General features: G+C 37.4%; 1 protein-coding gene across 1 annotated transcript in view; it reads left to right on the forward strand.

The window, feature by feature from the left end:
* FREM2 (FRAS1 related extracellular matrix 2) overlaps positions 1-25,245 on the forward strand; it is a 145,747-nt gene that overhangs the window by 84,335 nt on the left and 36,167 nt on the right. The window contains exons 5-11 of the mRNA XM_064173422.1: positions 1,132-1,257; positions 2,139-2,390; positions 19,582-19,731; positions 20,960-21,169; positions 21,420-21,617; positions 23,750-23,914; positions 23,992-24,174. Of these exons, the coding sequence (XP_064029492.1) occupies positions 1,132-1,257; positions 2,139-2,390; positions 19,582-19,731; positions 20,960-21,169; positions 21,420-21,617; positions 23,750-23,914; positions 23,992-24,174 (1,284 nt within the window). The remainder of the gene's footprint in view (positions 1-1,131; positions 1,258-2,138; positions 2,391-19,581; positions 19,732-20,959; positions 21,170-21,419; positions 21,618-23,749; positions 23,915-23,991; positions 24,175-25,245) is intronic.

Raw genomic sequence — 25,245 nt, forward strand, 5'->3', positions numbered from 1 at the left:
GATGGGGAGGACTGGTGTTCCTAAAATTCACATGCTAACTGTATACTAATCATCAAAAGTTTTATTCTGCTTCCACTGAAAATTAATTCAAAGGACATTTTTTGGAATAGTGTAGTCTTTGCACCATCACAGGGAGTTTATTTGGAAAGATGTACCTGCCCTTTCCTAAATGGGACACTAGGTAATATTTTATTCCAAAAAGAGGTTGCATAAAGATGTGGGGTTTTTGAAGGACCCAGCTTTTTCTTTTGCCAAATTAATTCTGAAGGGAGAAATTGAATTGATGAGGGGGTTACAGTGTTACATTTTGTTTTACCTTAAAACAAAAAGGCAGTGATTTAGTGTTTTTCTCACTGAGTTTTTGACATGCTGGAATAGTGAAAGCGTCTAGATCTTATCAGACCTGAATTATGGCATTTCTAAGGCAAGCTTTTGACCTTAAGACCTTAAGTCATGCTAGTAGTATTTTCCAGTTGGAGAAATAAAACCTGGAAAGAAGTCACATGACAGTTTTTTTGAGTATTGTTTGACAAAGTACTCAGAAATAAGGAATACATTTGCTTTGTACAGAAAGCTGATACTAAACTGAATCATATTGTTTGGATTGTAGTCATATTAATTAAACTGTAAAGGTGGTTTATAATTATATGTCTAATGAATGACCTTTTGTTCTTGAATTTTTGAGAGAACAAGAACAGAATTGACCCTTAATCCAAATCAAAGCATAAAAGTCTGACTACTGACTGTTTTCTTGGTCTCCTTGTAGTAAATGAGAAGTGTAGACATGTAGCCAACTCAGATGAAATGCCCAAGTCAGAGTAAGTTGTCAAGAGCTCAGTCTTGCATTCTCAATATTAAGTGATTTTTCTGGTTATCCTCAGCCAATAAGTTAAAGAATGGCCTTGCAGAATGACTTGCGTGTGTGTGAGCTCTGTTATTGATATCTCTACAGTTAACAGTTAATAATGAAATGATGTTGAAGTAATAAAAATGTATATCAGCCATTGCTGATAAATATGAGTTATTTGTTTCACTTTCGAATATACTAAAATGCTCTTAGCTCCTAGCTGTTTTACAGATAACTTTATGAGGCTGTAAACCTGCATAAACAAATGCTTCTGTTCTTTGCAGAATCAACTGTTTTTATTCCTCAGTCCACCTATACTATTGAAGAAAATGTTGGTGAGTTATTTATTCCAGTCAGAAGAAGCGGAGATGTGAGCCAGGAGCTGATGGTTATCTGCCACACACAACATGGTACAGAAACTACTCATAGAAACAAAGGCAAAAATGGAAAAGAGACAGAAAAGCAAAAAGAATAGTTCCATCTATTGCACAATAAAATTGTTTATAATTATTAATTAATTTTTCATCTAAATATCTTCAGTACCAACCGGAAGAGTGTTCATCTTTGCAATCTGACTTAGACAATTATTGAATATAGCTGAAAAATTTTCATGTTCCAAAAGTCTGCTGTTTGTTAGGAGATGAAAAGGATCTGTGTTCTTTATCTTTTTTTGCAAGATTTTTATATGCAGCCTCATATGATGAGAACTAAATGCCCTGTGGTGTTTGCCTACAATATCCTTTACTTGTTTATATCTTGAAATAGTATAAAAATGTCTTTCAATGTCTTACTAATTGTATACACACAGAGTATGGGGTCTCTATACTTGTGCTTTCATTATTATTTATCCTCTGCAGAGATGAAGCAACATTTTTTATGAGGTAATCTGGAATCAAAATACTTTGTTTTCATCAAATTCTTTCTCTTATAGTTAATTTCTGGTCAACCTAGACTTTCAAGGGGTAAAATGTACTAAGGGAGTTATTTAGTAATCCAAATGCTCACAGGATCTCCTTTGTCAGTCTATGTCTCTTACGATACACTACAATATTCCTTCTGACTGAAAATGTGCAAATTAATTTGAGGAACCATGTGCTTACATTGGATCATGTATAGAGCAGTTTGTCTGGGGTCCTCTGAAATGCAGCCTGGTCAGAGATTTCAGCCCATCTTATCACCTGAAAGTAAACAGAAATTAAAAAATAAGGAAAATAAAATGAGGAAAATAAAATGTAGAGAAGATCATTATAACCATGGTATGTATAGTGACTGTTTTCCTTTTATGCCACAGGAACAGCATCTGGCACTGCCCCAACCTCTGTGCTTTCTTACTCTGACTACATATCCAGGCCTGAGGATCACAACAGCATTCTACGTTTTGACAAAGATGAACAAGAGAAAATGTGTCGGGTCGTCATCATAGATGATTCCCTGTATGAAGAGGCTGAGACTTTTGATGTTTTGCTGAGCATGCCAATGGGTGGAAGAATTGGTGCAGAATTCCCAAGCACTCGAATTACCATTGTACCTGACAAGGATGATGGTAAGATAACATGTAAAGAAGTGGCATTTCCAGTTCAGGAGAGAGTCTATAAATAGTGTCACACTCAAATCTGCATGTAGAAATTGGACTTTTTGCACTTCTTCCTGGTGGCTAAAACATTTTCTGGTTCCATCTTGAGATCTGAAAATACCAGCAGAAAGCTATGTGAGTTTTTTTTAATACTTAGTATTGATATTTTATTGTTTGAGAAAAATCCCATGAGCACTGAGTGGGAGTAAGAAAATGCACCTTTCCATGCCATCAAAGCAATAGGTGCATCCTGCATGGGCACCCATGTATGTGTGATCATGAGGTTGTGTCCACAAAGCCATTGCATTATGCTTTAAAGGGCCATATTAGAAGCTCTGATGGGCCAGAAGCCCTGTAGCAGCTAGACACAAGCTATATTCCTTCTTATTTGGTGCTGCATTTAAATTTCTACCTAGGAATATTCATGTGTGCTCCCTTTGTCATTTTATTAAACCAAATAATTGAAAGACAGTAATACTGCTTTAGAAATCCGCCCAGTAAGAAAGTGCTGATGGAATGATGTCCTTTGTGCAAGTGGTTGATAGTTTTGAGACATTCTGTTGAAAGGGACGTTTATGGTGGTTCTGTGACTACCAAAGAGCAGAATCAATACATTGTATTACCAACTGCTTTCAAAAACACATGGTGTGGCAGCTCTCTAGGAATGGTAGCAAAATGTTTTCCTGATACAATTGCACTCATGCGTGGAGTTTGGAGGCTGATATCTCACCTGCAAATTCTATGGTAGGAATACTGAGAAGCTATTTTAGTCCTCTCTATGAGGCTATAAACCATCTCTATTGTGACATTTTTATATTTTCTGAAGACTAATGTAAGGAATTATATAGTATGGTTCACTTTGAAAGCACAGTGATTCTTCTCTACTTAAGGGTATAAAAGGCAGCTCTTAAAGGCAGGAAGTTAAAACTCATATAATTGCATTATAACTACTCAGTCTGCCTGAAATTTCTCACATGTAGTCCTGTGTCAGAGATGACTGATTTCTCTGTGGAGCATTTGGGCGATCATCTAGCATTAATGACTATAATAGCTTGAAATAACACAAAATCACAGAATTGTCAGGGTTGAAAGTGACCACAAAGATCATCTAGTTCCAGCCACCTTGCCGTGGGCAGGGAAACCTCACAATAGTTCAGGTTGCCCAGAGCCATATCCAGCCTGTCTTTGAAAACATCCAGGGATGGGGCTTCCACCATCTCCCTGGGTAACCTCTTCCAGTGTCTCACCACCTTCATGATGAAGGAATTCCTCCTAACATCTAATCTAAATCTGCCCTCCTTTAGCTATTCCCCCTAGTCCTACCACTAACTGACACCCCAAAAAGTTCCTCACCAGCTTTCTTGTAGGCCCCCTTCATATAATGGAAGGTTGCAATAAGGTCTCCTTTGAGCCTGTTCTTCTCCAAATTGAACAAGCCAAAATCTCTCAGCCTGTCCTCATAGGAGAAGAGCTTCAGCCCTCTGATCATCCTCATGGCCCTTCTCTGGATACATACCAGCATGACCATATCTTTCTTGCTACTACAAGAACTGGGTTCCAGAAGTGGATACATTACTCCAGGAGGGGTCTCATGAGAGTAGTGTAGAGGGGGAGAATCACCTCTCTCAACCAGCTGGCCACACTTCTCTTGATGCAGCCCAAGATATGGTTGCCATTCTGGGCTGCAAATGTATACTTGTTGTAAAGTTACAGATCATGTATCAAATGCCAACAGAAATAGAAGAGCATTTATCTGAATTTACGGAATATAGGTTTATTTGTTTAGGGGTTTTACAACAATTTCATTTTTTAAATAATTCTGATGAAGTGATGACTTCTACAGATTACAGATAGCACAGTACAGAATTTTGGGAGAATGGCTATTAAGAAAGTGTATCCAAGAAGAAACTGATAACCTGAGTTTCAAAGGTGTTCTGACTGCTTAAATTGTATGCAGAATGTTTGAGATGGGGCAAATGTTTCTCTAGGAGATTATTTAAAAAAGAGATGAGCTGAAATTAGAGCATCTAAATTCAGTGGAAACCTGTGCCTGGGAGGGCATTTAGCATAAGCTTATACAGTCATTTTAATAGTAACCTAGAGTGACAAATTTTGAAAGTCAATCACAACATAGCATAGCACTTAACAGTTTATGAAAATCTCACATAATATTAGAGAAGTTAAAAAGACTTCTCTTCTCTCTGTATTTTGACCCTGCTTTTAGAAAACATAGGAAGTAATTTGATTTGCATACCGCCATTTAATTTTACATCTAATAATTCCTGGATTTATAAGCACAACTTGCCTTGGTGCTACAGATGTCTTAACAGGAGTTATTTAACAAATAATAATCATTGCATGGAATTTATTTTAAAAGTTATGGTAGTGTTTGGGACATCAGAGTAGGAGATTTTCATTATGTAACAGCTAAAACAGCTACTTTTTTTGTAAGAGTAAACAAAAGTTTGTATATTGAAAGCTAAGTGCAATTTGAAGGATAAGCTTGGATTGTTTTTCACAAAGGTTTGCTTTTGCACCCAAAATATTGCATGTCATACTGGAAATAGTGTGACAGAACAAATCTGTTTTGCTTTCGGTATTAGTGAAAGTATGCCCACAGAGAATGCCAGCGTTCAAAAACTCACTGACAGTTGACTTACCAGTAAAGTTTCCTACCACATACTTTATTTTTTGTTAATGAAATTCTCAGTGCTTTTCTGAGATCTGTTGAGCTGCTTGTTCTATAAAAAGCAGACTACAAAGTAGATAAACTGCAAGTTATACCTTACATACTTATTTCAGTATTCACATACCTATATTTATATACTTATTTCAGAGTGTATAAACACACCTATTTATGTAACATAAAAAAAATTTAACACCCTGGGCGTAACACTTGGAAGTCTGCATTAAATAAACAGGGGATTTTAAGCAGCATTGGTTATTATTGTTTGCAGCGCACACAATTATTATTAATAGATTAAAGCAGTAGGCTGTGTGAAATAAAAAGCATTTTCTTTAGCTTTTAACCATAACATTTATTTCAGAATATGCTTCAGATAGAGTAGGATAAAAACTTTAGCACACAAGTAATAGTAATTCTATCACACTGAATTCCGTAGCTCATTTTAGTCTCTACTTCATATTTACTGATGGATTTCGTTCTCCTTGTTTGTTTAAAGATTTCTTTGGACAAGTGTCACAGCATGTCATTAAGTTGTGATTCCTCCAAGTACTGTGGCTGGATTAACATTATTCATTGACTTCTTCAGGTCAGAAGATACAAACAGCAAAGGTCAAAGTTTAATAATACTACATGAGATCTTTCCTATGGAAATCAAGTCAGCACTAGCAACATTACCTTATCTCCTCTGGCATTCAATGCAAGTTACTTAGGAAACATTTGCCTTCAGTACCTATTATCAAACTCTTTGCTTCTTTTATTTCTAGAGAGAGCCCTTAGGGTCTAACTAAAATACCTGAGTTGCTGTACAATCATGACAATAAACAAGAAGTAAAAGAGGTGTACTCAACTTTTTAGTGAGCCAGAGTACATCAAAGAAATTCCTGGCCACTGAACACTTTAATTAGGGATTACACCGTTGTGCTGTGCTGCCAAAACAAAATCTGGGGGAAAAAAATACATCGTGGTATGTAGAGCATGCATAGATGTATTTCTATATTGTGAAAGGTGATTTTAAAATTAAAATCTGTTGTTGTTTGAACATTTCTTAATTTGGAAGAGACTCTTCCTGATACACCCTGAAGACAGAGACTGGAAAAAAAAAGATTAAGTTAATGAAATACACAACAAAGTAAGTTGTGTGTGGAAATCTTGTGTTTGAAGTTATATGTGTCACTACATTTTAAGCACTAAAAATAAAAAACAAGAATCTATTTGAGTCAGGGGTGACAGTTACTAACCATGAATCACTGGATTCAGGGGAAAGCATTCAAGGGAAAGACTTATGCAAATAATTTACTTTTGGAGTGGCAATAATCTCACTTGTTACTAGCCATCTGTACCTTTAGACAATTCATTGAAGAAGGATGTGTCAGGATTCTTCTATAAGTAAGGAAAAGATCTACTCTTAGGAATCATCTCATCCTAGAGATATCTGAAATATTGAATCAGTGTGGGTACCTGGTGAATCAGAATACAGTGGTTTCTGACAATAGATATAAGCCCTACTCTTAGAAATTTGCCAGTCATCCTAATGTCATGAGAACTATGGGGCAGGAAGAAATGATTTTTTTTCTAGTTTTACATTAAAATAGCTCCTACTATGAAATTCCATTGAACAAGGAAGAGATTCATATCTGTTCCTGCTCCAATAAATATTTAACATTTCTAAAGGATAACCTAGTTGAAATCTAAAAAAACAAATGCTGAGTATTTCAATAGATAATTAGATGTTCAAGGTAAAATCCAAAACCAGATAAAAAAGCTCTCAACCATTTTCCCATAAAATTGTGAAATTGTGTTACTAAAAGTAGGTAGAAGTCATGGGTTGAGCTAATTGCTTTCAGGCATCTCAAGGGTTTGGGGAATCAATGAAAATCGCTGAAGAGTTTGAGGTCAGCTGGACACACTTTTCCTACATGGAGAGCACAGGTCAGCATAATGCTTATTCAGAAAAGGCATTTTTATGTATCTAGGAGAAGGCAGATAAGGTTACTGCACACTTTTCATTCCCCTTGAAGAGAGGAGTCCTGGAATTTAACCTCAGACTCTGAAACTGCTCAGGCCCATCTTCCATTGAAATGCCTTGATCCCCAGGCTGATAGCAACTAAGCAAGATTCTGAAGGTGCTTTGTGTTTCCAAACTGAAGCTGTGATTCTGAAATAATTTCAAATATGTATAGGAAAAAAAAAAGACACCTGTAATTCGGTTCCAAAAGTAACATTGTTCCTGTGCTGTGTGCAACAAGTCTGATAGAAAATGCTTTCATCCTTGAAACTATGATTGCAGTCAAGCATCTGCTCTCTCACAGTCAACTGCTTTGGTTATTGAGCTGCTGATTTGGACACTTTTTTACTTAACTCCATTTTGTGTTGTGGGCATCTTGGTTTCCAATAACATATGGGAACCAGAAACAAACTGGTGTGATGAATACCCAACTGGAAATTTGCAGATAAGAAGAAAATGTTTCCAATTATTTGGTTTGCTTCAAGTGTTTTTGTCAGTGGCTGTCTTCCCATGTGATTTTAATTACATGCTACTGTATTTAGTATTGCCATGAGAGCACACCACCTTGCAGCCAGGCTGACAGTCAATCATCTTGCCTTAGTGGAATTGTTGAAGCCTCACGCTGTTCACAGCAGGAAGTACATTAAATACATTTGTTCCACTTCATTCACACTAGATGGGCAAGCAGCCATTCAGACTTCTTGAAATTTCTGCATCAAGGCTGGGAAAGCAAGGGGCTCCCGTTTATGTTGGAGGTTTGCTTACCATTTTATTTACCTACTCAATAGAATTGATCACTTGTACCATCCACATGATAGAAGACAGCAGTATCAGGGAATATTTCACAACTGAGCAAACTGGATGATGGTATCTATAATGCAGAAAGTCACTGCTAGAAGGCAAACAGAACAGAGTAATACTTTAGTTTTCTGGAGATGTCTTTAAAACACTTGCCATCACTCCCCTAATAGTTAATTAAACTTACAAAGTCCGTAGACCATGTTCTGGAAATCAGTAGGCACCAGCCCTTTTCCATCTTGCTTGGAGTAGTAAAGTCTATATTGACATTTATTATCAATAGGCTGATAAGAGGCAGAAAAGTCAGCACTGCAATACTACATTGTAAGTATAGGCTTTGCACTGTCTCACAGTAGGCATGCAGTATCAGCTAACTTTCAGTGTTGTACTGGGCCAAATCTCCAGCTGATGATAATTAAATATTGTATTAGTACCATAGCTTGTCAGAGGGACATCCTTATCTCATAAAGCTATCAGGAATCTCATTTCCACTGGCCTTTGAGGCAAGCAATTGAATGTGTCTTTCTGGTTTCAACAATGGGTGTGTCATAACCTTAAACTGTGCTTGTTCTTAGTTAATATCTGCTAGTCTATTTGTCCAAATCTAGTCACAACCTGAAAACTACAGGCAGAGCATGCCCCGTGTTATATTACAGACTGGAGTCATCATTTGGACAAGTATCTTTCACCATTCTCTGAAGATGACTGAAATAATGAGCTAGTTCCTTGTTTAGGTCTCTGTATATTCATCTTTTACTACTTCTTCCCTTTTCTATTTTTACAATGCCTGTCAATCTGGTGCCTCTGGCCCTTCTGCAAAGCTTTTATTTTCTTTTGTCCTTTCATTAAGTAAAATCTCTGTGTGACCCCTCCCCTTTCCCAGCCTGTGGCAGGTGCCAAATTGGCTACTAATCAAGGGAAAAAAGTGGAAGGCAGCCAATTTCTGACAACATGTTATACTCCCAGTTTTCTTTCTTACAGTTTCTTGTTATCACCAGTTCAACAGAGTGAAAAATGTTCAGTTTGTGATAGCCTTAAAGATTTTGGAAAATCCCTGTTTGCTGTCTATAATAGAAATGAATTAATGTCATATCTTACAGTAGGACATTCTATGGAGGCAACCAGATGCATTCGTGATTTGCTTTTCTAACCTTACCTGTTGCGGGCAGTTTATTATATGTGTGTGTCTGCAGGTATACAGACATTATATATATGAGCTACAGATGTTGGTTTTATCTCATCCTCACTTAACTGCTCAGTTACTAGATATGTCGTCCAACCTTACTATCTATGCTCCTTTCATAGGTAAGGAAAACAAAGCAGCAAATACTTTGTCACACCTACTTCAGATTGTTACTTTACAGTAGAGGACTCAGCTGGCAGAGTGGTTTATCTCTAGGCCTTAACTACTATAGGTTCTTAAATTATTAACTCATATATGGATTATTGCATTTCTGTGTGAATTGTAGTAATACTTCCATGAAAGTGTTGTTGTTCTCTAAGCACATGAAATAGTTGACCATCAGAAGAATGCAAATTACCTGAACAGTAGAAAAAAGAAATTTTCTACTAAGTCTGGAGTGAGTTAAATGAAATTATGTTTTGTATGTGCTGATGTTGTTTTCCAGAGCCTAAAGGGCCACTGTTTTATGACAGTTCACTCAAGAGTACACTGAGCATCTTTCTCGTGTTTTCCTGTAGCATGTTGTATTTTTTGTGCTTTTGGTCTTCATATTGCAGGTCTTGCATTCATTATAGACTCTTTGAAAATTTGATGAATGCCTAGCAAGCAATTCTAGCTTGATATATTTTCTTGGTTGCTTACAATATTAGGGACTGAATTTAGGAACTTAGTGGTTTCTCTATGTGTTTACAGTTTGGGTAATCAAGTCGTGTAGGACATCTTGGTGCATTCAGTTTTTCTAAGGTCATCTTGCATCCTCTAAAGCTCCTTGTAGTGAAACGTTGCCATTTTGCTCACCAGTCTTTGAAGACCCAGAAGATACTGAACAACAGAGTAACCAGTGTATCCCATTGGGTTTTAATGGTGTTGATTCTCTTTTTTTAGTGTGTAAATCCTGAAAGGATTAACTCAGCTATTATCTGGCATTGCTGTCTGTAAGAGAATTCTTTTCTCTTCCCTCCCACACAAATGGTGTCAGAAGTCCATAAGAGAGAATTCCAGAACTTTTAACATGTAGCAGAGCATATTTTCTGACATTAGAGTTCTGCTGTTGTGGTCTGATAAGTCTGATTGTTGCCCTGTTTTCACTTCTATCTTTTATGCCAAGTCCCATCCTCAACACGAACTCCTGTAAAGGGAGTATGAAAGATGTTTTGCATATTTTTCTTCTCAAACTTCAGTGGGATAAATGTGTCCTGTAGGATATTGTTTCTGCCAGCTAAGCAAAACCAAAATAACTATCATATCTTTGCAACTGAATAGAGAAAGTGAAAAAAATATAAAATCAGAATTGGCACAGGGTTTTCCCTAGCATTTCTTGTGATACAGTAAAGATGTCTCCAATGCAGAAAAGTTTGTGTATACATATAGTTAGAAGAACAGGTCCAATAACTATCCAGAAAAAGTGGGCAGAATCATGAATTATCTTCAAAAAATGTTGTCAAAATATGTCAGAAATTATATTAAAAATATCAGCAGCCACCTGGAAAACAAAGTATTTTACGTTTCATGTTTATGCTATTCCTCATCAATGCATCTTTTGTGGTAATGATAGCTGTAATAGTACCTCCCTTCTTCATTTTCTTCAATGAAAACAAACTCATTTGCTGCTTTGATAAGATTCATATTTGCAACGAATTTGGTTAAAATGAATTTAACAGCCTCATCCCTGTGCCTGGTAAGATCATTGAAGAGATCCTTTCTGGAAGATAGGTAGAAACATCCATAAGACAGGGAGATTATTAGAGACAATGTCTTCACCAAGGGCAAGTCATGCCTCACTAATCTTGTGGCATGTGATGGAATGACTGCATCAGTGGACAGTGTCATCTACTTGTGCTTTTTCAAAACCTTTAGTGGAGTCCATCTGTTCGGAACTGGCTGAAGGATAGGGGGCACGAGCCCCTAGAAGCTTGTACAATCACGCCTTGGATGTGAGGTCTGAGTATTGGAACTGCAGTAAACCACAGCGCTGTGTGTGAAGAAGCTCAAAGGAATTTGTCCTTGAGCCTTCTGATGAACAGCTGCTTTGTGACTGTGTCCAGATTAGGAGGGAAATAGGAGGAACATGCAAATTCCAATCTTTATATGTACCGCATTGCATGCTGGGTGTGCTCACTTTACTTGCCCTAACTGAAAAGTATATGCTTTGTGACTTGAAGCCTGATGCTCTCAATAAAGGACTGGATCATTTGGATAGCTAACTCATACTGAGTCATCTCCTGGCTTTCCCATCCTGTCTGCATCCTCCCCACATTTGTACCTGTAAGTTGGAGAGATGTGAATTTAATGAATGGACTCTGAGATGGATAAGCAAGTAACTGGATAGACACATCAAATAGTTACACTCAGTGTTTCAATGTCTAAGCATAAACAACTATTGAGTGGTATTCAGGGGTACATGGTGAAGTAATACTGTTTAGTATCTTTATCAGTTGGATTTAGTGCACCGTCAGCAAGTTTGCAGATGACTCCAAGCTAATTGGTATGGCTGATAGGTGGCAGGGAAGCCATCCAGAGTGACCTTGTCAGACTTGAGTAGTGGGCCCATGCAAACCTCATGAAGTTCAACAAGGCTAGTGCAAGGTCATGCACCTAGATTGGGGCAATTCCCAATATCAGTACAGACTGGAGGATGAATGGTATCTCCCTCTGCTCAGAAAGACTTTGGGATACTGGTAGATAACAAGTTGAACATACACCAGTAATGTGCACTTTACAACCTAGAATGTGATGCATCAAAAGAAGTACAGCCAGGTGGTTAATGGAGATGATTCTCCGTGTTTCCTCTTGTGTGACCCTACCTTGAGTAACATGTCCAGCTCTAGAATGCTTAGAACAGGAAAAATGTAAACCTGTTGAAGAAGGTCCAGAGAAAGGCCACAAAAATGATCAGGAACTGGAATGCCTCTCCTCTGAGGAAAGGCTGAGAGAGTTAGGGTTGTTCAGCTTGGAGAAGGGAAAGATCTCTGTGGAGACCTTATCACAGCCTTTCAATACATAAAGGGGCCTTATGAGAAAGACAGAGAGAGACTTTTATGAAGGCCTGTAGTGACAAGGGGCAGAGAGAGGGTAGATTTAAATTGGATATAAGGAAGACGTTTTATAGGATCTTCAAGGAACTCACCTATTTTCATAATATATTTACTCTTATAAGGGCACAGGATTTCTGTCTTTGCTATTGAGCCTCCATAATTTCTTCTTCTTCATATCAGTTCACATTATCAACCAATAAATTGTTTGTTTATCATTCAGTGTCCTAGTAATACTGCTTGCCAATCAGTGGAAATCTCAGCTGTGTAGAAAAAGTAGTTGTCATCACTACGATTTTGGGCTTTAAAATCTGAGAGAGCAGAGTCATAATTTAAGTGGATGATTTTGCAGGATATTATAAACATAAGGGTCATGGAATGAGCTATTGTGAATTTGTGGTTGTGTTTCTTGATATAGGTGTAGGTATAAGGAAGACTATTTGGAAGAGAAAAACTGAAAATATTATTCTCAGAAAACCTCTGATTTTACAAATATACTTATTACACTCAGACCCATTCTGCAGACTGCTTTGGCTGCTACAGGCCCCTTAGTAAACTAATTACTCAATTAAAATGTGAAAACATATTTAGAAATGCTTATGTGCTGTATCTTTGTGTGATCTCTAAAATGCTGCTTAGCTTTTCCTACCATTTCCATTTGTAGGAGTTCTCTTTTTATCTCATATATGAAATACTGACTGTGAGCTCCTTTACATTTAGCCTCCTTGTGCAGTATCTCGTGTGTGGTACATATAAATACTACTACTGCCAAGCCTTCCCATTTATCTGCCTACCTCTGTTTCATCAGTTCATTGAGAATTTGTTACTGATGCCATTTTCTGGGCCTCTTATGTGAAAATAACCTCATTCTTTTTAGAACTAGAACATGTAGAAGATTCTGAGTTTGTTTTGTGCTCTGTGGGAGGTCTAGCCAGTAGGAAGAAGGTTTGTGAAAGACAGTTGCTGCTGCTGTCCCCGAATTCCAAAGTGTTTGCTTCTTCAGCTTTAGTATTTATATTATGATTTACATTGGTAGAAGAGGCAAATGTCTGGATTATGGAATAGGTTCAGCAACAGATTGGAGACTGGTGTCCTTAAGGCAGATAAAAAATCTTTTGACCTGTCCCCAGACTTTGAACATAGGAAAAGCTCTTCTGACAGCCCATGATGGTTCCAGTGATGTCAAGGTCTGTACGTTGTATCCTGAGGGTACCTGCAAGGATCATAACAGTGCTACTTCTAGAATAAATCCTTTCATGCATATGTTAGTTCACATAAAGAAGAGATTGGTATTTGGGAAAGCAAAACTCAAAGATAAATTAATTGTTTCCAAGAGAAGGCACATGTCTTCAGTGAGTGAGGCCTCATTTGGAGTACTGTGTCTGGGCTCTCCAGTTCCAGAAAGACAGGGAACTGCTTGAGCAGGTACAGAAGAGGGCTACACAGATATCAGGGGACTGGAACACTTGTCTTATGAAGAAAGGCTGAGGGACTTGGGGCTTTTTAGCCTGGAAAAGAGAAAACTGAGGGGGGGATCTTATCAATGCTTATAAATACTTAAAGGCTGGATGTCAGGAGGATGGGGCCAGTCTTTTTTTCAGTGGTGCCAAACAACAGGACAAGAGGTAATAGGCACAGACTTGATTATGACTTTTATCTAAGCATGAGGAGGAGCTTCTTTATGTTGAGGGTGATGGAGCACTGGAACAGGGTGCTCAGATCAATGGTAGAGTCCGACTCTGGAGTCATTCAAAACCCACCCAGACACCATCCTGTGCAATGTAGTGTAAGTGAATGTGCTCTCATGGTGAGGGGCTGGACTAAATGATCTCCACAGGTCCCTTCCAACCGCTGTCGTTCTGTGATTCTGTAATAGAGCATGGCTTCATGCACTGGGATATCTTTACTCTCTGTGGTTCAGGCACACTGTGTAGCTTATCTGCTTGTTACTGAATCAGTATGAGCTGCAGCCTGGTATTAAGCAAAATCAGAATTCACTCAGTTTTTCAAGCTGCAAAGTATTCTTCAACCCCAAGGTTATCAGAGATGGGCTGTCACTCTATCCATATTACTGCCATCATGAGTCTTGCAGCTAGGGTTGCAGTCTACTACCTTTGCTGTGATACTTTGCTCATGTTTGAGTTTCACAGAATCCACCAGGGTTGAAAAGGACCACAAGGATCATCTAGTCCCACCCTCCCTGCCATGGCCAGGAATGCCCTACCCTAGATCAGGCTGGACAGAGCCTCATCCAGCCTGGTCTTAAACACCTCCAAGGATGGGGCCTCAACCACCTCCTTGGGTAACCCATTCCAGATTCTCACTATTCTTATGGTGAAGAGTTTCACTTACTCATGTAGCAGAAGCAGAAAGGTTAAATGTGAATTCCATGCCCACTAGGCAGGTGGTGCTTGTGATGATGCTGAGTTTGGAGAAAGTAATGCATGGATGTACTTTACCAGAAAAGGTGATTTAAAATGTAAAATTCTGTACTGAATTAAAATGTTTCATAAATTAAAGTGAATCATCCATATTGTTATTCATAGCAAGGATGGATCTCAGTTCACACCGTGTTACTCTATCGAAATTGCAGAGTAAAGTTGTGTAAAAACAGTGCTGTCAATGCATGGCATTGTCTCAGTACAACAACAACAATAATAATAATAATTATAGTAATAATTAAAAAAAATAGATTCTGGTTTTCTTACCAAATTGAACTGGGTTTGAAAAAGATTGCAGTAATTTGAGTTTCTCCATCTACTTACAATGTTTGCAGTATCCTTTTAAAATCAGTCTAAGTTGCTAGACAGAAATGAACTGTTGAGACATATGGAAATACAGACTTTATTTGCTTGAGATAATGTGTGTGGCAATTTGTCTGCAACTAGTAACATTGAACCTGAAGTGAATTTACTTTTTGATTGGAAAAGTTATGACAACAGTGCTAAGAAGATGAAAGCTGTTAAGACTAAAACAAATGAATTTCAAAAATAATCCATTTTGACCACATCACATAAAAAGATAGTGGCATTTGCACAATAGGTATATGCTTTAGAACTGAGCTCTGACTGTAATTTTGACCCCTGCTTTTACAGCATTCTGCAAAAATAAGCAACTTAGCAAATTAAATTCATTGCACTGAATGGAAGCTCAGTTGCTTGCATAGCTTCCAATACATGTAAATAGCTGGAGAATGGTGCTACCTTGTTTCAGATGTTAAAGTCCTCTTGATAGTACCATGATATAAGCTTTTTGTAATGGAGAGTTTTCCTGAACTTTCCTTTTTCCTCCCGCTAGCATGCACATATGAGGGATCACAGAAGTTAATGTTTAGTGCTATTAAACAGTAACTGTGCATTTCTTCTCAAATTTAATGGAAATATGATTCTTAACAGGTCTATCTGAACTTCACATTCAAAAGAGTGGAGTGTCTTGTATTAAAAACTCAGTATGTGTGATACTGAAATGCAAGTAAGCATTGTGTAGGGATTTATATATGAGCCAGATCACGTCCAGAGAAATCTGTCCATGTTTGTCTATTGTTATGTCCAAGGTAATAGGCTGTACCAACCACCAGGACTCCTTACTTTAAACCCAGAATTGCCCTAGCATGTCTAGATTATACCAGAACAGTTTCACACTTTCTACATCACCACAATAGATTTCTGCTGGCTCTGGCAACCCATAATGTTCACAACATAGCTTTGTTTGTACTGTGCATGGAAAGAAGGAAGGAAAACGCTTTTAGGAATAAATGGTTCAATAGCAGTAGAAAAGGTCAACCATGAGTTCAGACTGCATCTTCGCATTCCAAAAATTTAAGTATGTCACAGTGGCAGGACTATATTCTTTTACTATGTTTCTCCTTCCGAGAATATGTTCATATACACACAGACACACACACACACATATATATATGTGTCTCTCACAGGAAACACATAGCACTGAAAATCACTTTAGCATTAAGGATTATCAAAATTGTCAGCACAGGACATTATGTTCTTTTGTGTTTGTCCTAACTTGCATATTATTTACACTGGCAGTCCAAACTGATTGTGGCACCTTGCATATCTTACAACCAATCTACTTTTTGCCATGTCCATCTAAACATAGAATTTTAAAATCAAACATCTCCTTGGAAATAAACATTTTTATGTTATTGTATTGATTTTCTGATATAGGTTCAAAGATTGACCTATTTCTAAAGAGCATCAGAAGTGTGTTTGTTTTCCTGCTTGATGACTGACTAGTGCTGTAGTTGATACACACTCATGACTGTGTAAGTACAAAGGCAAGACAAAGATTTCATTTCTGTGCCAAGAAATCTGGGACTAAAGCTTCTAACCTTTCTCCTCTAATTATTGTAACTCCATGCCAGTGAAATCTATGGGTCTGAAGAAAAAAAAAAACCCAAACAAACAAAAAAACCCCAAAAAACTAGACTTCCTCTTATTTTCTGTAAGAGGAACCATTAAGTTTGCAGTGTTCTCTCTTCAGAGTGACTACTAGATTAAAGATTTGCTGTAAGCGAGCCCACAGTCATTGAGTAGAATGTATTCCAGTCATGACCTGAGAAAAACAATGCTTTCCCTGTTAGTAGCTTGGCTTTGGTACTTACCCTGGGGAGCTACTGACACAGCTTTACAGGAAATGAACGTACAAAACATTTGTAAGGATTTGTTTCCTAGGATGGGTAACCATGCAGAGGGTGTCTTTTATTGAAGATACACACCTTGAAACGTGTGAAAAACTCACTCTGGAATAAAGGCAAGCTAACTGAGGATTTAGGCATTTTTCTGTTTATCTGTTCCTGACTGTAGGAGGAGTGTGTTTGGATTCTTCTTCAGATGCATTAAATCAAGCATTAGGATAACTCTACTGAAAACAAACAACATTTTCTTTCCTATCTTCCGTTTAAATTAAGGCAAATTATTCAAGTTCTCCATGTGGTCAATGAGTAGACAGGAATGATTCCCCATCTTCTCAGATTTTTCCTGCTGTAGTAAGTGAGCCATTTCGCCTCTCCTTCTGTATGTTCATTGTGCTGGGAAACATCCTGAAACGGGCTATCTTTGTCCTTGCAAACTGATAGCAAACAGTCTGCGCATGATAGTACCTTTCACTTAAGTGCTTAAAATGAGGTGCAGCCAAGTCCAGATTTGATTCCAGAACTACTGGGACAGCAATACAGAGAGAACAAGATTATAACAATGAGATAAGACTTGAAAAAGTGTGCTAAACTTCAAGAATACTTGTGTAAGAAATTAAACATAATAGATTCAGTAATATTTTTAGCTGCCTTTATCTGTTGGCACATTCATAAGAGGCATTCTATATTTTTAACCTCTTATAAGCTGAATGAATCTCTGTCCATCTTGAGAAATTTAGAAGATTGTTGTATGTCTTAAATGTCATTTTTCTTTGCAGATCTAATATCCAGACCTGCCATATCCCTCTAAGTAGAATTCTAAGCAAATTTAATAGTTGTACAAAAAGGTTCAGAGAGTGTATCCTATTCACCTATTAAAAATGTTCAGATAAGAACTTCATGTCTCAAATATAAATGCAACTACTGACAGCACAAACTGATGTATGTCTGTCTGTGCACACAAACACAGATACATTTAAATACATGCAAAATTAAATTCAAATTTTTTAATTGGAGCTGAAAGCTCTACTAAAGTAGATATTTGCTAAGTTTGTCTTTCATCTTTCAAAGGTTGATGACATGTTCAAGCAGCTCTATGGATCTATACTATTTTTCAGTAAATACATTCAGTTCTTCCAATTCATTATGACTCATGACTTGAGTTTTATCAAATGAGGAGAGAGGCAGCTGCTTTTGTTTCACTGATATGCAATATTAAAGGCATTGGGGATTTTGCCCTTTCAAAAAAAGTATTTCTTTTGTCACTTGTGAAACACAGGAAAAATCTTGAAGGCAGAAGAGAAAATGCTTTCTCAAAAACTTCCAATTTAACTCTTCAGTGCAATTCCCAAAATACTTATAAACTGCTGCCTTCTCAGATGAAATGCTGGCTTAGTAATAATCAAGTTACTACTTCATGTTACTTCTGGTTAGTTTTAATTAATTTCCTATTTTTCAGTGTTCCATAAAACCAAGAAAAAATAACCAACCCTTCAGAATACAACTTCACAATATCCACCCTTATTGAATCCAGTTGTAGTCCGAAGCAGGTCCTTCAATTCCAAAATATTTGTTCCATTGTAATAGAAGTCATAAGTTTTGCAGCATAAATATAATCTCAAGAAAACTCCACTGAATCATGGACATAATGGCCCCAGTTTACATTCACCATTAAAAGGGATTTATGTTTCCTCCTTTGAATAAGTTGTAACTTTTCTGTATGGTAGGCATAGCTCTTTTCCAGTAATTTCCTTTGATCACCCTTTTTTCTTCTATGTTTGACAGAGGATGCTTACAGTGCCACTGATAGAGCACTGATTAATTGCTGTGATCTTTGTCAACTTAATTTGAGTTGGCCATCTGCTTTGTGGTATTTTCAAGCATAATCTCATGTTAGTTATAAATGCTCACTAGGCAACGTAAGAAAACCATGACAAAATAGGTTTCCTGGCTGTTGAGGTAGGTAGTTATGGTTTCTGCTGCAGAGTGGAGTAACTGAGGCACTAGGCTGTGCATTCTTACTCTTATAAATTTGAAACAGGAGTGGAAGAGATAGAAAAGGAAAGCTGATATACATCCAGTATGGAGCTGTGCTATGTTTTGAAGCCTGTGAAACTGCTGTGGGTAGAAAAATGGGAAAAGGGAGGGGAAAATGAGGATAAACAATATGTCTGTTAGGTGATAAGATTTAACTTTCTTTGCTTTTTGCTCTTTTCTTATAAACTGTGGAATTAAATATTAAGATAAAAGACTGCTCACATTCCACTTTATGTGAAATAAGATTGATTTTGTTTTAAATGCTAGATACAGTGGAACTAAAATTATTTGCCCCTTTGGTTAGCTGAAAAACATTTCCAAAAGCAGCTCCAATTATATATCATGTTCTAGTCTGGTTTTAGTAACAGGAATCTGTGAGAACATTCAAGTTAAAGTTTCATTATCTGTATTCACCTTTGTCTCTTTGCACCAAAGTGAAAAATGCAAGGAATTTTCTGGCTTGTGCACAGAACTGAAAGAAATTTAATGAGATAACACATTTTGTTTCATAACTGCTGACACACATAGTCGAAAATGCAGGAAGCAAGAAAGGAGCACAGTGCTGATAAAACAATTATTATCTCAAACCAGACACACCAATACTTAAAGCTAAAAATACCTCAAAAATCTAAACTCTGTAACAAATATTATATTGTTTCATTTACTGAGAAGAACGGAGTACTCTGCATTGTCTAATGTAGATTTTAAGATCTCTTATTAGCTTCAACGTAAGGTAAAGAAACATTTAGAGACATTGTTCCTCTTTCACCAGAACCATCATTCTACTTTGGAAATGATGAATACTACATTGATGAGAGTGCTGGCTATATTGAGGTGCGTGTCTGGAGGACTGGAACTGATCTGTCTAAAGCTGCCTCTGTTACAGTAAGGTCTCGTAAATCTGAACCACTAACTGCTGAGGGTAAGTTACTGTTTTGCTCTGGTTTCATAACACATCTCAGTGTATGTCAGGAGACACCTTTATGTATGTCTTGCTCTTAGCAGATCTTTCTTCTTAGAAAAGAGAGTTAGAGAATTTTTCTTACAGAAACAGGAGTAGGAGCCAATGTGCAGCAAAGCACTATGAGAAATGCCTTCAAATCCTCATGTAAAATACAATCCCACAAAGACAGTTGGTTATTGCTTCAACAGCATACTCTGGGCACAAAGTTGAAATCACTGGCAATATGCAGCTTGCTTCTCTTGTTTTTACTGCTGGAGAAATTGCTTTATAGAATCCTGTTCAGCAAGAGAATGGCTACAGCTGTGTGGTTCATTCATGCTTTGACAGAACCTTTGTCTGCAAAATCAAGTGTTGGTGTATTTTTACCCCCAAACCCACAATGTTTAAAGCTAAAACTTTCCTATAGAAAGAACATAGAAAATTTCTTCTGAGTGTAACTGGGTAGCAGAGTTTATCTTCTCAACTAATTTTCAGTGAGGCAAAACTGCATAAAACTTTAATGTTATTTCAGGAATATCTGAACATCATATGTAGGTGTCATATGTAACATATACAATAAATGTAATTTCTCATTAAAAATAAAATAATGAATTATGAAAAAAAAGTAGATACTTCCTTTATGAACTTGCATAGAGGATCTAATGTCTTTATCTCATTCTGAATATAAAATATCCTCACACTAAGAATCTTAACTTATTGTGCTAGGAACTCTAGGATTCTTAAGTGGGAATGGCACAGCTCTTGGGATCTCTAGTCTCTTAGTCACAGCCTGAAAGCTCTGATATGGCTGGCTTCCTGTAAAGCCATAAACCTGGTTCTGGGTCTTACACAGTGCATTAATGGATCTGTGCACTGAGCTTCCAGTCTTGACATCTTCCCTTAGAGGCTTAGCTCTAGGGTACAGTGGCAATAAGTGTTAGTTTACCATAGAACAGAATCAGCTCCATTTTGTGACTTGAATCACTAGACAAAAGCATCTTAATATTGACTTGTTTTATTGTATAGTGCAATGTAGATGGTCAAAAACTACTTTTTTACTGCCAAAACTTAGCAAATTTTAAAATTACATGTAAAGAAAAAATAAATTTACCTACAATTAACTGCCTAATGGTATATTTTATTATTTTTCATTATGTGTAACTCATTTTATGAAATTATTTTGGTTTAATCTCTTTTCCATTGGTAGCTGGTGTAGATTATGTAGGCATCAGTCGTAATTTGGATTTTTCCCCCGGAGTCAATATGCAGACATTCCGTGTGGTAATTCTGGATGACCTTGGGCAGCCAGTGTTAGAAGGAACTGAGAAGTTTGAGATTGTGCTAAGGATGCCTATGAATGCTGCCCTTGGTGAACCCAGCAAGGCCATCATCTTCATTAATGACTCAGTGTCTGACTGTGAGTATTAATTCTTTTTACCTTTTCACGTTGATGCAGGAGTTGAATGACTGCAGTACACAAATAGTGCTTGTCCCCTTGTATTGTACCAAAGACAGTGAATCTACATTTCAGATAGAGATGATGCATTAAGTCACTTGTTGACTAGCTACTTATGATATATATTTGTTGCAATGTAACACAGTGGAGGGAAGATATGTTAACCTTCAAAATTAGATTTTACAAATGCCTTTTATGTTTTTCTACTCAGTGCCTAAAATGCAGTTCAAAGAATCTATATATGTAGGCAATGAAAATGATGGACAGATTTCTGCCATGATATATAGGAGTGGAGATATCCGATACACATCCACTGTGCGATGCTATACAAGGCAAGGTTCAGCTCAGGTAATGATGGACTTTGAAGAACGTCCTAACACTGACAGTTCCATCATCACATTCCTTCCTGGTAAGTTCCTGATCTTACCTTAGAAGCCTTTAGTCTACCTTGTTTTGCTTTGCTTTGGTTTATTTTGTGTGTTTTTCTGGTTTGTTTAGAATCATAGAATCAGCTAGGTTGGAAGAGACCTGCAAGACCAACCAGTCCAACCTATCACCCAGCCCTATAAATTCAACTGGACCATGGCACTAAGTCCCTCATACAGTCTTCCCTTGAACACCTCCAGGGACAGTAACTCCACCGCCTCCCTGAGCAGCCCATTCCAATGGCAAATCACTCCCTCTGTGAAGAATGTCCTCCTAATATCAAGCCTATACCTACCTTAGCCCAACTTGAGACTGAGTTTTGTTTTAATTACGTCTTCTCATAAAGTAGTGCCAAAAATATCACTCTGGAAAACAAAGATCTTTTCCATATCTAATGGATACAGTGAACAGAAATTATCTTGTCTCTTTTTACTTAATTTCTGGCCTAGAAGGGCCAATACGGGTCAAAGGGACATATCTTCATCAGGGGGAAGGGAAGGTGGAAGAACTAGATGATCTTTACAGTCTCTTCCAATCTAAACCATTCTACAATTTTATGATTCTATGATTTTTTGATAGCAGAAGCAGGCTCAACATAATTACAGAAGTACAGACATGTTCTCAGAAAGGAAGCTCTGCTCTTTGTAAATCTGATTTCTGGTAAATACATTTGACTTGCACTGAAATCAGTGGGGATATAGCTCTCTAAATTTATGTTTTAATTTTTCTTTCTCACCAAGTCTTTCCTAGGGCTGTTCACCAATATCAAGTCTTAATATCTCACACTCGAGATGAAGTACAAATGAAAGGGATGTTACTAGGGATGTTACTACCTTGAAAGAATACTGCCCAGTAACTTCTATTTGTGCAGAAGACAGTTTAGTCTCTTAAGTTTACATAGTGTAATATTTTTACAAGCCCTAGCCAAGTTCTGTCATCAGCATGCCATCCTTGGTATGCCCTTATCACAGAAACAACAACCTTCATATTTATGTAGACATGTACCATAGTCCTCCTGTAAAGTGAGTTGTTCAGTTTGTCTTTATTTAGAGCTGGTCTCAGCATTCAGAGTTGTCATGTACTATATGCCTTTGTCCATTGCTTCTTCACTACCAGAACGCAGAGTCCAACTTGTTAGGATTAGTTGATCTGGGTCCCTTAGGAACTTAGACAGCAGTTTCAGTACAGTTTTCACTTTCCCTATGTAACAGTGAACAGAATGGACCTTTTTGATTTTTTCTCCTCCTCATGGATAATTTCTTTTCTGTTGAGGGAAAAAACAATCTCAGAAAAAATGAGTGGTCAGTGTCCTGCTCTGATTCTTCATCTGGAAAAGCCTTGATCATATTTGCATGTATAATGATAAAAAAATACTTTAAACTGACCTGATCTCTCCCATATCCTGTGCTGCTGTTTTTCTCAGGGATGTAGGAGTCATTCTTATGATGATGAGCCCACTAATACTGAAAGCTAGACTTCTTATCACTCATAACTTGTGCTGCTCTTGACAAGGCCCAAGACAAACCCTTTTTCCCAGTCTCTGAACATCTAATAAGTCTAGACACATTGATTTGTGTGTGCTCAAATTGAGCATTTTGAAACTTCAGAGCATTTTTAAGGCATTGTCACTTGGAATCATTGGGAGTTCAAAAGACATCAAAATCAAGTGAAATAACTGAAGGTCCACAGTTGGAGAGAATCAAAAGACGCAGAATAAAAAAAAACTCCCAAGGCAAAGTTGGTATCACTGAAAGTTTTTGTTACTCTGCTTCCTTCTGCAAGTATTTATTTTTAAAAATAAATGTTCTCCCACACTGTAGGAGAGATCACTGAGAAGGGTTATTTTATTCTAAGATAAAACAAATGGAACAGTGCATGTGAAGTGAGCATACCAAATAGAAACTTGTCTTAGAGAAGCCCCAAAGTGAGGGATTCCAGCTTAATAAGTTTCCAAAGTAATGATTATTAATTCTGCTTTAACTATTACTACTCATTAACCTGTATGGTGTCAAGGTGGATACCTTGGCCAGCAGAAGTAGCCTGTGCTTCCGTGAGCTTTGGGATATGTGGCAAAGAACGCTTAAGTTCTGCATATTAACTTCAGAATGCTTACAGGTGAAACTGAGAAGCCTTGCGTGCTGGTGCTGATGGATGATACTTTCCATGAAGAAGAGGAAGAACTACGTTTGGTTCTTGGCACTCCAAGAAGTGATTCTTCCTTTGGTGCCTGTATTGGTGACCAAAATGAGACACTGATAAGGATTCAGGATGATGCAGACAGTAAGAAATTATTTTGTTGTTACTGGCTTTTTAAAGCCTCTTTGTGTGCTCTAAAACCATTTGTCTTCTAATTACAGAGGCTATTATTAAGTTTGGTGAGACTAAATTCAGCGTAAGTGAACCAAAGGACACAAGGCAAGTAGCAGTTGTAAAAATCCCAGTGCTTCGTCTGGGAGACACTTCCAAAGTTTCTGTTGTGAGAGTTCATACAAAGGATGGATCTGCTACTTCTGGAGAAGATTATCACCCTATATCAGAAGGTAGGATCATTACTATGATTATCACATCCTACTATTTGTTTTTATTTGTGACAGTAAGATATTTTTTGTAAAATGGACCAACTTGATGAGTAGAATACTTCAGAACCGCATGCATTAATACATCTTGAAATTCTCATTCAGTGTGGACAAGATCCTGTGTGGTATGCAACAGACAAATTATGCTTGGAATAATAGATATCAGTGAAGATATTTGTAAATGACTTGTGCTTCCTTTGAAAACATCTGTAGCTCGAGAAAACATGTGTCACCTTTGTAACATTTGCAAAGTGTGATACCATTACTCTGCAAAAGCATCTACTCATAGGATATGATTATGTAGTTATTAATGGCTTTTACTCTGTGTAGAAATTAATGTCTGTTTATATTTGGATTTCTACTTCCATAATTATTAAGTATTGTGGTACCTCCTCACTAGCGATGAATGAGGAGTGAAGTTGTGCAACAGAATAAGAAATATATGTGTTGATAAAACTTTCCACTAGTATTCCACCCATATGGCATAGTGAATGACTGACAGACTTTGTATTATTGAGAGGTTTTTTTTTTTCCTTCTAAACCTGCTTCACCACCAGCTGCAGGGGAATTTCTGCTCCAGTGCCTGGAGAGTACCTCCCTCCCCCACCTTCTCCACTGACCTTGGTGTCTGCAAAGTTCTTTCTCTCAGGTTTTCTCACACTTCTAACTGCAGCTGCTGTTGGGCAGCAATTGCTTTTCCTTTCTTAAATGTGTTATCCTGGAGACACTGCCATCATTGCTGATGGCTTGACCAGTAGTAGGTCCATTTTGGAGCCCATTGACAGCCCATTTTTACTGGCTTTATCAGACACAGGGAAGGCTTCTGGCATCTTCTCACAGAAGCCACCCATACTACCAAAACCTTGTCACTCAAACTCAGTACAATCCGCAAAGATTAAGCAAACTTTTTATCCATCGTGACCTCCGAAATATTTTCAGAGACAATGCTTTTCAACTTACAGTACTATGCCATGTAACTGTATCTCTGTGCCTTGTTGTTAGTATATACCACACTGTTAAAATGCATTTTGTTTG

This window comes from Pogoniulus pusillus, chromosome 3 (genome assembly GCF_015220805.1).
Source record: "Pogoniulus pusillus isolate bPogPus1 chromosome 3, bPogPus1.pri, whole genome shotgun sequence".
In the NCBI taxonomy this organism is placed as follows: domain Eukaryota; kingdom Metazoa; phylum Chordata; class Aves; order Piciformes; family Lybiidae; genus Pogoniulus; species Pogoniulus pusillus.